We start from the raw sequence: 12,680 nt of genomic DNA, 5'->3' as shown, positions 1-12,680 counted from the left end.
TTTAAAAAAGAAAATCATGGAAAATCATGACTGAACTGTTGTCAATAAAATTAAGTTAGCATACTTGATTCCAAGGGGGTCTTTATTTTAAATATCATCCATAAACCATCCTGAATCTACAGATCTCAGTTTCTCCATTATAATTCTTTTTTCCTTTCTCATAATAGAGAAAAAAATTAATACCTTACCTTATAGGGTAAATATATTTCATATTGAAATCAGAACTGTTTATAAATACAGGGGTACCTCGGTTCTCAAATGCTTTGGTTCTCGTACATTTCGGATACCGAACAAAATTTTCGGCAAAGATTTGCTTCGGTATCTGAACAAAAATTCGGATACCGAACAGTCACAGAAAATTTTGTTTATTATCCGAAATGTTACTGCCGGGGGCGGCTGCAATCCCAGCAGCTTCAGGAGGCTGAGGAGCTCTATAAATGCTCCAAGCTGCAGGAAGGGTGGGGGCGGCTGCAATCCCGGCAGCTTCGGGGGGCTCCTTTCCTCAGTGCTTCATCTTATTACCTGTAAGCAGCTACACCAACTTTCTCCTTCCCGGCGGCAGCAACGGCGGCGGCTTCCCTTCGAGTAGCAACAGCGCCGGGAATGTCACGTGATGAAGGGAAGCCGCCGGAGCCGTCTCAGCAGTTGCCGCCGCTCCAGCAGCTTCCCTTCATTACGTGACGTTCCCGGCGCTGTTGCTACTCGAAGGGAAGCCGTTGCCGCCGCCGAGAAGGAGAAAGTTGGTGTAGCTGCTTACAGGTAATAAGACGAAGCACTGAGGAAAGGAGCCCCCCGAAGCTGCCGTGAGTGCAGCCACCCCCGGCGGTAACATTTATCCCATAGGAAATAAAGAAAATAGATTTAATTGGTTCCCAGCGAGTCAACAGGGGCTGGGAACCAATTAAATCCATTTCCATTATTTCCTATGGGATAAATTAATTCGGTACTCGACCAAATCGGTTCTCGACCACACTTCTGGAACGAATTGTGGTCGAGAACCGAGGTACCACTGTAAATCTATTAAAATACATTGTCATCATTTAGTCACCACAATTAAGCTTAACATGGTCACTAAGTGGTATGGTTATTAAATGGAACATCACTTGACTGCGACCATGCTTCATATTTTCCTTCAGTTTTCCTTTTCCCCCACTCCTGCACCCTTTGGGATGCTCATCCTAGTGCTGGAATAATCAGCAAGAAGAGAATTAATTTTTGTATTTACATTCATTGAGAAAAAGGGATTACAAGAAAGGAAGAGAGCACACAATGGGAAAGGCATGTGCTAGGACCAGCTGTTTTCCTGATGGCACTCCTGGCTCCCAACCCTGAGCCATTTAGGAGGTAAACAAAAATGAAGGTGTGAAAATAATTAAAATCTTTTCAGTTTCAATCAGCATCTGCAATTAATATCACAGAGCTGAACTTCTTAACTTGGGGTGAGCATTTTTGGAGAAAGCGCTATAGATAAAAGCTCTGCACCGAAAACAACTCCAAAAGAGATTTCTTATTTAGGCAATTTACCCATTCTATTTGGGAATGGGGGAAAAAAAATCAAGCCAGAACCAGGACATCAAGTTATGATTTACTGTAAAGGCAAACAAATAACTGAGAATGACATTTTAAAGATTGTAAATGCAATCAGTTCGAATGTGGCTGTCCCAGCTATGAAGACAAGTCGTCTTCCTCAGCTGCAGGCGGAGAGGCTGGTGCTGGCTCCCTGGTGGTTTGCAAGCCGCCAACCCAACCCGACCACCGACTAGTGCATTTGTTTCCCCCCGCCCCGTTCTGGTTGGTTCCGGGTATCCTAACAGTTGTGATTCAGGGCTTCCCGTGAAGCGTGGGGAACTCCATACTGCCGTGATGTTGTCCACGCCCTTTCCTGAACAGACATGGGGCACCAAGTCACTTCATCTTCACCATAACTTCAATCACTGCTCAAGGTATTCACAAAGCAAGGTCTACTTTACAGGGAAAAAAATCCAAGTAAAATTACTCATACAAAGAGTAGAATAAAACAAATGTGAAACCAGGCAGGTAGAAGCTAAAACTCAGTAAAATACGTGAAAAATAAAATGATTTGATAGCTTAGAGGCTGCTTAAAGAGAAGACCAAAAGTATCCAAGATGGATTTACTCCAACTTGAACCTCATACAGAATATTGAATTAAATTGCACAGAACTGAATTGTATTTGGTCAAGTGGGATTCGACACACAAGGAATTTGTCTCCGGTACAGAAGCGCTCATTAAAGTCTGTTCTAGCATAAATGTTATATTTGGATGCCATAGAATAAAGGAGGCATTCTGAAAGATAATTCAGTGTGGATAACCACACTGAAAGACACCAGTGTGGTTATCCACATCCATGTACGCTAAGAGGAGAGATATTTCAATGCATGGCAAATAAAGTAATACAAGTTCTGGGAAAATTCAATTCAGAGGCATTTCAGAATAAATATAAATCAAGTTGCTATTTTTTCTCTTTACATCTGTATATTACTAAAACACTCGATTCTTATAATCTTTAACTGAAATGATATACCATAGGACAAAATGTTTTGAGCCAAGTTAACTCAAATGAGCTAACTTATAGAATGTGTCCAAAATCCAGGATTTATTACTCCCATAAAATTAAAATTTGGCAAATTTTATAAACATTTTATGACATAAAAATTACCTTAAACGAGTTTATGGTATAATTCCAAACATCATAAAACATCTCCTGTGCTAATGTTTGACTGCTATACTGTTCAATGTGGGCTATTTTCAAGGCAGATATTTTTGAATGTATCCCAGCTTTTCTAGAAAAGGAAGTATATTAGAAACACATTCTTGGAAATATTGAGGAATCTAATAAGGAAATACCTCTTAAAAGATGACTCAGTGAATCGTGGGTTGTCTAGTATTTTGTTAAAAGCTGAGCCTTGGAAAAGGTATTCTTATCTCCATCAATCTATCATATGTTTACTGGTGATAGGAGACTGTTGATTTGAGGTATATTTTTGGCAACGTTAAGTACCCCTGGCAAAAAAATGACTGAAAAGACTTGACACATTTATGCCTCTATAGAATGTTCTGATACCGCTGTCCTGTACCTGTTGGTTTTGGCACCAGGTGTGTTGCTGCTCTGAAGTACATCTGTTCTGGCTATAAGTTCAACACCATTTTTAATTTTCCAGTCCTTTCCCTGGAAATATTGATATTGTCAGATTGCCAGATTTGCTTTGGGATAGCAGAATTTGTGTTTTAAGAGCTGTTCTTAAATCAATAGGAACGGGGAGGAATAATGTCACTCACAGAAGTTTATTGTCTGGTGAATCGTGCTCGTGGCCTTGAGGTAAGGAATGCATTGTTTTGTGCACTTCAGCAAAATTGTTTGAACTTCATTAAATATGCCAAAGAACTTTTCTGGAGTAATTGCTAATGGCAAATGCTGGACCTTAACTGTTAGTTTTGCTCTTGGTCAACAGCATAAAGATTGTCCTAGCACAATAAGTCATCAGGCAATGCATTAGAAACCAGTAGAATGTAAACAAGTGTGTAGATTGCCATTTTTAAGGCTATAGCCCTCTTCAAATTTACCTGAAAAATGAAATTCCATTGAACTCACTAGGATTATTATTACTGCAGGGTGTCTAGCAAACAGGGAAAACAGGGAATTATCAAGCAAATCAACAGTTCAGGAAATATCAGGGCATTCATGAAAAAAAAACCAATAAATCGGGGGGAAACCAAACTGTTAAAATGTTTAAAAGTCAGGGGGAAATCATGTAAAAAATCTCGGACCGTGCTGTGTGGCAGAGTCAAGCAAAAATGAACATAACTGTGGCAACAACTTGCTTCCTCAGCTACCGATATTTCTCCGCGGCTTAGCTGTTTGGTATGATGTCATCTACGAACGCGCCTTAACTAGATCACAAGTTACAGGGAGATGTCAAGGAAATATCAGGGAATTTCAAAATGCTTTCCCTCTGGACACCCTGTATTAGCAAACAAGTAAACATATACCATTATACTGTTAAACCATAAGGAGGATCTTATAGTTAAAAAACCCTAAGTTTTGCAAAATGAAAGACAGAAAAAGGCGGGTATGCCTATTGTTAATGTGTGTGTGTGTGTGTGTGTCTCAGCGGTGAAATCTACTTACCTTCCCTACCGGTTCCGAAGTGCTCACATGATTTTTCACCCTCTGTGCATTCGCAGAAGGCTTTGTGCATGCGCAGAGGGTTAAATAAAAGAAAATGGTGACATCCGGGTGGGCAGGTGGAGCCTTGTGCTGCTATTGCTACCAATTCTCCGAACTACTGGTGGCCTCCATTACCAGTATGCCCAAACCGGGCCAAACCGGTAGTATTTCAATCCTGGTGTGAGCGTGTGCATGCATGCATTCAAGCAGGAAAACTGCTGCTTTGAGAGCCTGGGATTGTTGATAGAGTAAAATAGCTAAAGGATGTGCACAAACTTGGTTAGAAGATGTAAACATCTCATAGAAATTTAGTTGAAACTAGAATATCTGCAAGGCCTTCTGCTACCAATCAGCTAGCGGGAGACCCAAGGGATATTCCATTGCCAGCATCTTGCTGTGGAATTGCCAGATGCGCAGGAGGAGAGATGGATTCCAGCCACTGAGCATTTTGAGGCTAGCACGTTTGAAACAAAGAAGTAGATGGTGGAAAATTCTGCCTTCCACTGTTCTTTCCATAGGCTCAATGAGATGGTGACGAGGTAGGACAGGCTTCCCTGATGTGGTGCTGGCCAGCCGCATCAGTTTTTAATGCCTATTATCATAGCTAGCTTATAGTAAAGACTGGAGGACTGTGAGTTATGTAATCCAACACATCATGTTAAAGAATGACATTGAAGCATTCCCAAAAGACAAATACGCAAGTATTTCAGCAAGTGAGATCATCCAAGGACACGTACGCTGATGACACCCAGTTGTACATCTCCACCCCATGCCAACTCGGTGAAGCAGTGGAAGTGATGTTTATTTATTATTTATTATTTAGATTTGTATGCCGCCCCTCTCCGCGTGTGCCGGTGTCTGGAGGCTGTTAGGGTCTGGATGGTTACCAACAGACTCAAACTTAACCCTGACAAGACAGAGTGGCTGTGGGTTTTGCCTCCCAAGGACAATCCCATCTGTCCATCCATTACCCCGGGGGGGGGGTTATTGACCCCCTCAGAGAGGGTCCGCAACTTGGGTGTCCTCCTCGACCCACAGTTGATGATAGAACACCATCTTTCGGCTATGGCGAGGGGGGCATTTGCCCAGGTTCGCCTAGTGCACCAGATGCGGCCCTATCTGGACAGGGAGTCTCTGCTCACAGCCACTCATGCCCTCGAGGTTCGACTACTGCAATGCTCTCTACATGGGGCTACCTGTGAAGAGTGCTTGGAAACTTCAGATTGTGCAGAATGCAGCCACGCAAGCGGTCATGGGTCTTTCCAGATACACCCATGTTTCTCCAACACTCCGTGGACTGTATTGGTTGCCAATTGGTTTCTGGACCCAATTCAGTGTTGGTTATGACCTATAAAGCCCCACATGGCATCGGACCAGATTACTATGGGACCGCCTTCTGCCACATGAATCCCAACGACCAGTTAGGTCCCACAGAGTTGGCCTTCTCCAGGTCCCGACGTCCAGACTATGTCGTCTGTCGGGGCATAGGGGAAGAGCCTTCTCTGTGGCGGCTCCAGACTTCTGGAATCAGCTCCCTCTAGAGATTTGCACTGCCCCCACCGTTTTCAAGAGTCTTAAGACTCATTTATGTCGCCAGGCATGGGGCAATTAGATCAAGCCTTCCCCCCCCACCCCTGGTGAATGAATCGGCTGACTAATTTTAATATATTGGGATTTTAGTTTGTAATTTTTTAATTAATTAGATTTGTTGTTGCATTGTTTATATTGTGTCTTGTGAGCCATCCCGAGTCTTCAGAGAAGGACGGCATACAAATCTAATTAATAATAATAATAATGATGATGATGATGATGATGATGTATGCACCGTCATCAGCAAGTATGCACTGTCTGAATGTATGCTATTCCCCATTCTTTAAGTGTCACACATTCACATTTTTAAGAAAGAATGCCGTTTATAATACAGTGGTACCTCAAGATACGAACCCCTCATCTTACGAACAACTCGTGATACGAACCCGGGGTTCAGAAAAATTTTGCCTCTTCTTACAAACTTTTTTCGAGTTACGAACTGCGTTTGGAGATTGCTGGGAAGCCGCGCGGCTGTTTTAAAAGGTGACAGCCGGGCGGCGGGGCTTCCCAGCAGCCTCCCGAACGCCGGTTCGTAACTCGAAAAAAGTTCGTAAGAAGAGGCAAAATTTTTCTGAACCCCGGGTTTGGCTCGGGAGGTTGCTGGGAAGACCCCAGCCCGGCTGTCACCTTTTAAAACAGCCGCGCGGCTTCCCAGCAGTCTCCGAATGCCGAACGCGGAAGTTCGGGTTTGGCGTTCAGCTTCGGGAAGCTGTTGGGAAGCCGCGCGGCTGTTTTAAAAGGTGACAGCTGGCCTGGGGGGCTTCCTAGCAACCTCCCAAACCCCGAACTTTTGCCGAACTTCCGAGTTCGGGGTTCGGGAGGTTGCTGGGAAGCCCCCCAGGCCGGCTGTCACCTTTTAAAACAGCCGCGCGGCTTCCCAGCAGTCGCCAAACGCCGATCGCGGAAGTTCGGGTTTGGCGTTTGGCTTCGGGAAGCTGCTGGGAAGCCGCGCGGCTGTTTTAAAAGGTCACAGCCGGCCTGGGGGGCTTCCCAGCAACCTCCCGAACCCCGAACTTTTGCCGAACTTCCGGGTTCGGGGTTCGGGAGGTTGCTGGGAAGCCCCCCAGCCCGGCTGTCACCTTTTAAAATAGCCGTGCGGCTTCCCAGCAGTCGCCGAACGCCGGTTTTTTGCGGGGGGGGGGTTTGGTTGCACGGATTAATTGACTTTACATTGTTTCCTATGGGAAACAATGTTTTGTCTTACGAACCTTTCGTCTTACGAACCTCCCCCTGGAACCAATTAGGTTCGTAAGACGAGGTATGACTGTATATGGTATGTCAACATTGTTCAATTTTAATCATTGTCCCTTAATTGTTCTTTAAATCTTATAAAGGTATGCAAAAGCCTTGTAGGTATATACTCAATATAGAAATGTGATTATTAAAAGATTAACCTTATATATGTTTTCTCATTAGTTGCTTTCCCCTGAAGATCTAGTAAATGCTTGTAAGATGTTGGAATCACTAAAGCTACCTCTAAGGTAAGAAGTCTTCAAATTCTAAGGGAAGTACAGGGAAAGGTCTCAAAGGGTGGAAAGGGGCTCAGTCCCTTCCCTTCCTTTTATATATCAATAACAGTGCTTTGCAGCCCTCTTTAAGCAGTTTATAGAGTCAGTATGTTGCCCCCCAACAATCTGGGTCCTGACCTTGGAGGGATAGAAGGCTGAGTCAATCTTGACTTAGGATTGAACTGTTGGCAGTGGGCAGAATTAACCTGCAATACTGTATTCTAACCATTGCACCACCACAGTTCTATTTATGTGTTTGTCAGATTTACATCCAGCCCTTTTGTTCAGGATTTCCAGAGATGCACATAGAACCTTTATTTGATGTGTTTTTCAGATCCTTGTAAAATCTATTTGAAGAAAAACAAGAATCAAAATTAGGGAGGGGTAAAAAGCAAAATCCAAATCTATGAGTGAAGTTTTCTCATCGTTTGAAAATGCCCATATTATAGTCCAATATCATTCTCATAAGGTTGGCCATATTTTTTTCTCATGAATTTATAGTGTAGAAATCATACTGGACTGAACCTTTTATGTCTTCATCCGCCCTGTAATGTCTTTCACAGTATTCTGACATACACAGTTAAGTTATAGCAAGTTGTTGTTGTTATTGTTGTTGTTGTTATTATTATTATTATTATTATTATTATTTAGATTTGTATGCCGTTATCACTTTGTCCTCATACGTAGAAAAGGCTTTGCTAACAGAAATTTGTTTGTTGGGCTATTAAAGACAGAGGAATAAAGATGATTTGAAAAAGTTGGTAACTGTGTTGAAGACTAATGGAGTAAAAATACTACAAGAGATTTGATTTGATTTCTTTGCCACAGCTATTTATCTTAGCAAATGGAAAATTTACATTTGTGTGTGTGTGTGTGTGTGTGTGTGTGTGTGTGTGTGTGTGTGTCTAATCCCAGTAAGAGTATGTCTGTCTGATGTAACAAAGTTGAAATAGATCTATGACAGGCTCCCTTCCTTTTCACTCATCAGCAAAAATATGTAACCTGATTGATTGATTGATTGATTTATTGATTGATTGGATTTATATGCCGCCCTTCTCTGAGGATTTGGGGCGGCTTACAGCATATAAAAGAAACAGTAGGATACAATAAGCTAAATCCAATTAATTAAAACTACATAAACTATCTAAAATCCCTGGTTATATTAAAAATCAATCACACCCATTCAAACAACAACCCTACAATCATTTGTTGGCCAGGGGCTAAGATCTAATCGCCCCAAGCCTGGCGGCATAGATGAGTCTTAAGGTTCTTGCGTAAGGTGAGGAGGGTGGGAGCAGTGCGAATCTCTGGGGGGAGCTGATTCCAGAGGGCCAGGGCCCACACAGAGAAGGCTCTTCCCCTAGGCCCCGCCAAGCAACATTATCTAGTTTTCGGGACCTGGAGAAGGCCAACTCTGTGGGACCTAACCGTTCACTGGGACTCATATGGCAGAAGGCGGTCCTGCAAGTAATCTGGCCTGATGCCATGTAGGGCTTTATAGGTCGTTACCAACACTTTGAATGGTGTCTGGAAACCAATCAGCAACCAGTGCAGTCCGCGGAGTTACATATAGTTACATATTTTTGCTGATAAGGGAAAAGGAAGGGAGCCTGTTATAGATCTATTTCAACCGTGTTCTGGTCTCATCAGACAGACATACCCTTACTGGGAATTCAGTTTCAACAGAAAAACAGCCGTGTCTGTGTGTGTGTAACATATGTTGCTGATAATGAAAAGGAAGGGAGACTACTATATATATATTATTATATATCCATGAATGAGCATGAAGCCAAAAGCACCAGCCTGAAAATGACAAGTGGAACCTCTTTGAAACGTCACCAAGGTTCGTTCAATCTTACATGGGAAAAGACCTGAATGTGCCAAGACCTATATGCCTATAGCCGTGAAAATCTATGAATACAGACACACATTTCCAAATAAAACTAGTCCTCCAGTTCAAGAGGACTAATATTACATATACCAATAATTATATGGGACATCTATTTAAAATGAATAGTTTTATAGGTTTTATTTTTTTAAAAAGTAGTCATTAACAATGTAAATGCATAAGGAAAGAGTTATGCAACATTTGGATTGAGACAAAACATATAGAGAGGTTGTAAATCAGGCAGAGCGTGTAACCCATGAAGATTTTAGAGATGTGCAGTGTGGAAAAGACATTGGAAAGGTGGATAAATAAAGAACAGCATTACAGGAACAGGAAAGAGGAAGTGTGGAATTGCGAAGAGGGACTTAATAGACGAGGAGGGGCTTTGGGAAAAATCCTCGGTGTTCTTCAGATCAAAGGAGGCTGCACACAATGAGGAAGGAGGAGGAATTTTGGGGAAGCTAATTAAAACAGTAAAATAACCCATGGTAGGAAAACAGGAACTTGAGGAAACCATGGGTGATGGAGATATGAGAAAAAGCAGAGCAAAGAAAAAAAAATCTAGTAGGGGCACTGCCCATTTGCAAGAAAGGAGCTCAGCAGACATCAGTATATGGGCAGCAACTAATTTTAAGCTGTGTTCATACAAGATCAGTTACAAACTTGAGCACTGCCTTTAGGCATCATGCTAAATTTGATCAGTTTTCTCAGTGTATCAATGTGGAATCGGCTTACAGTTCTATTTAAACCATTCAGTATCCAGGTTGAACTTATTATGTAATTGAAGCCACCGAACTGCTAGGACTTCTTCCAAATCCTCATATGGATGTACAGTGTTCCCTTGATTTTCGCGGCTTCGAACTTCGCGAAACGTCTATACCATGGTTTTTCAAAAATATTAATTAAAAAATACTTTAGGGATTTCCCCCCCCCATACCACGTGTTTTCCCGCCCAATGACATCATATGACATTGCCAAACTTTCGTCTGCTTTTAATAAATATTTTTTTAATAAACTTTAATAAATAAACATGGTGAGTAATAATTTAAATGGTTGCTAAGGGAATGGGAAATTGTAATTTAGGGGTTTAAAATGTTAAGGGAAGGTTTGTGATACTGTTCATAGCCAAAAATGGTGTATTTACTTCCGCATCTCTACTTCGCGGAAATTCGACTTTCGCGGGCGGTCTTGGAACGCATCCCCCGCGAAAATCAAGGGAACACTGTATTCTATTCCATTGTGTCCTTCTAAGCACAAAGGGGAAGCAGAGGGTACCAAAGCAGAGTATTAGAGCCGTGGTGGCATAGGAGTTAGAGAATGCAGTATTGTAGGCTAACTCTTCTCACAGCCAGCAGTTCAATCCTGATGGGGTTCAAGGTTGACCTAGCCTTCCATCCTTCCGAGGCCGGTAAAATGACCCAGATTGGGCGGGTGATAGGCTGACTGTAAAACCACTTAGGGCTGTAACGCATTGTGAGCCATTATCTAAGCCTAAGTGCTACTGCTAGTGCTATTCGTATTGGGCATCCTATTTGTGGTAGTCCAACTCTTTGGTGACGGATGTGGGTTCAGATTTCTGTTTTTCTTTATTTTGGGGATTTAGGTTACGCATATTTGACAGTGGCGTTATGGTGATTGAACTCCTATCGCATAACGAAGAAGAAATGGTGGCTTCTGCTTTAGAGACGGTATGTATTTTAAGGAAAGAGTCATGTTGTTATTGCCTAGCCTGGCATCTAGACGGGCTTCTTCCTTTTGCATATTATCTTTCATTAAGCACACATCCATAGAGATCAACACATTTAAACCTGCCAGGAGAAAAGACATCTATCTGTTTTGGGGCTCAGTATGTTTAACTTTAATGTTGACAGATTCCCCTCTATCTGCATGTATTATCTTTATTGAAACAGGTTTCTTATACTGCAAATACAAACAATGTTTTAACTCTTGTTTCCACCTAGACTATTCATCATGGAGATACTTGTTTGGAAAACTGTTAAATTCATTCTAAACCCCGTTTTTAAGCATTGGGCGTTTTTATTTTTTGCTTTACTTTTTAAAATAAAAAATGAATTTGTTAAATTAAATTGCAAAGCAGGAAAAGCCTGGTAATTGACCCAAAGTTTAGGGCCACAGGCCTACCTTCAAAAGGTTTCCTGTTTCTGGCAGTAGGAATAAGTTTGATGTGAAAAAGGGGATGGTCATTTCACATGTATTAAAAATGAGCTAGACTTTAATCAAATTTGTTACCCTTTTGTTACCCCTTCTTCTGCCAAGAACTTGATTGTATATGGCCTCAAAGGATCTCTCTCTGAAAGATAGTACTTCTTTTTGCCACAAATTGTATTATTTTGGGTGCTCAGGTCGCATTGCATCACATATATGTAGTCTTTGACTTATGACTACAGTTGAACCCAAAATTTCTGTTGTTAAATGAAACCTTTATTTAAGTGAGTTTGGCCGCCATTGTTGTTAAGTGAATCACCACACTTCTTAACTTAGTAACATAGTTAAGTGAGTCTGGCTTCCCCATTGACTTTGCTTGTCAGAAGGTCACAAAAGATGATCACAATAAATATAAGTCAGTTGCCAAGCACCTGAATTTTGACCATGTGACCATGGAGTTATTGCAATGATTAAAAGTGTGAAAAAATGGCCATAAGTAACTTTTTTCAGTGCCATTGTAACAGTCACTAAATGAACGATTGTAAATTGAGGACTTACCTGTACAGAAAAGAAGCAATCCTTGCATCAGGACATTGCAATTCTGATCTCTTCAGTCTGAGACTTTTCCCTCCCCATAGATCAGAGGTCTTCAAACTTGGCAACTTTAGGACTTGTGGACTTGAACTCCCTTCATAGCTGGCTGGAGAATTCTGGGAGTTGAAGTCCACAAGTCTTAAAGTTGCCAAGTTTGAAGACCTCTGCCATTGATACTTGTAATATGGGATTATTGCATTGACTCATCACATTCTTGGGGAAGAAGACAAGAGACAATTTTTTTTCAGAAGTCTCAGGATTTGTCAAGGCCAGACAAGGATTATGTTTCTTATGTAAATTCCACAAACAACTTACAGTATATATGGGGAAAGCCCAACATATAAGATTAAAAAAATGTTCCACTCTTCCATAATTCACAACACGCTCTTCCTCTTAGATGTACAGCCAGTTTGCATGTCACTTTAAGATGTTCAAAGTTGAATCCGCCTGGGAAAAGATGGGTTCCTGATAATATATTAGCTTGATTAAGCAATTTTGAATGACATGTTATAAACAATATTCTAACTTTGATCAGAGCAAGCAAGTGAATAATAAACATATTAACCTGTTATTAAAAATTATCAGATTAGGGGGGTGGGCTAGATGGAACTAGAGTACTCTGTTTTCATATCATACTAAGCTTTGCTAAGCCAGCCATTGATGACTTGTTAGCCTTAATCATTCAAAAGTGGAATCCATATGTCTCCTGGTGGGAATGTTTACAAAGCCAACTTCAGAATTATTCAT

General features: G+C 41.5%; 1 protein-coding gene across 4 annotated transcripts in view; it reads left to right on the top strand.

Annotated features, from left to right (window-relative positions):
• VPS36 (vacuolar protein sorting 36 homolog) overlaps positions 1-12,680 on the top strand; it is a 353,187-nt gene that overhangs the window by 337,930 nt on the left and 2,577 nt on the right. For all 4 annotated transcript variants that reach the window (XM_070732790.1, XM_070732787.1, XM_070732789.1 and 1 more), the window contains 3 exons: positions 3,273-3,338; positions 7,194-7,258; positions 10,777-10,861. In XM_070732790.1, coding sequence (XP_070588891.1) covers positions 3,273-3,338; positions 7,194-7,258; positions 10,777-10,861 — 216 coding nt within the window. The remainder of the gene's footprint in view (positions 1-3,272; positions 3,339-7,193; positions 7,259-10,776; positions 10,862-12,680) is intronic.

This window comes from Erythrolamprus reginae, chromosome 1, assembly GCF_031021105.1.
Source record: "Erythrolamprus reginae isolate rEryReg1 chromosome 1, rEryReg1.hap1, whole genome shotgun sequence".
Taxonomy (NCBI): Eukaryota; Metazoa; Chordata; class Lepidosauria; order Squamata; family Dipsadidae; genus Erythrolamprus; species Erythrolamprus reginae.
This window is presented reverse-complemented; position numbering and strand designations above follow the sequence as displayed.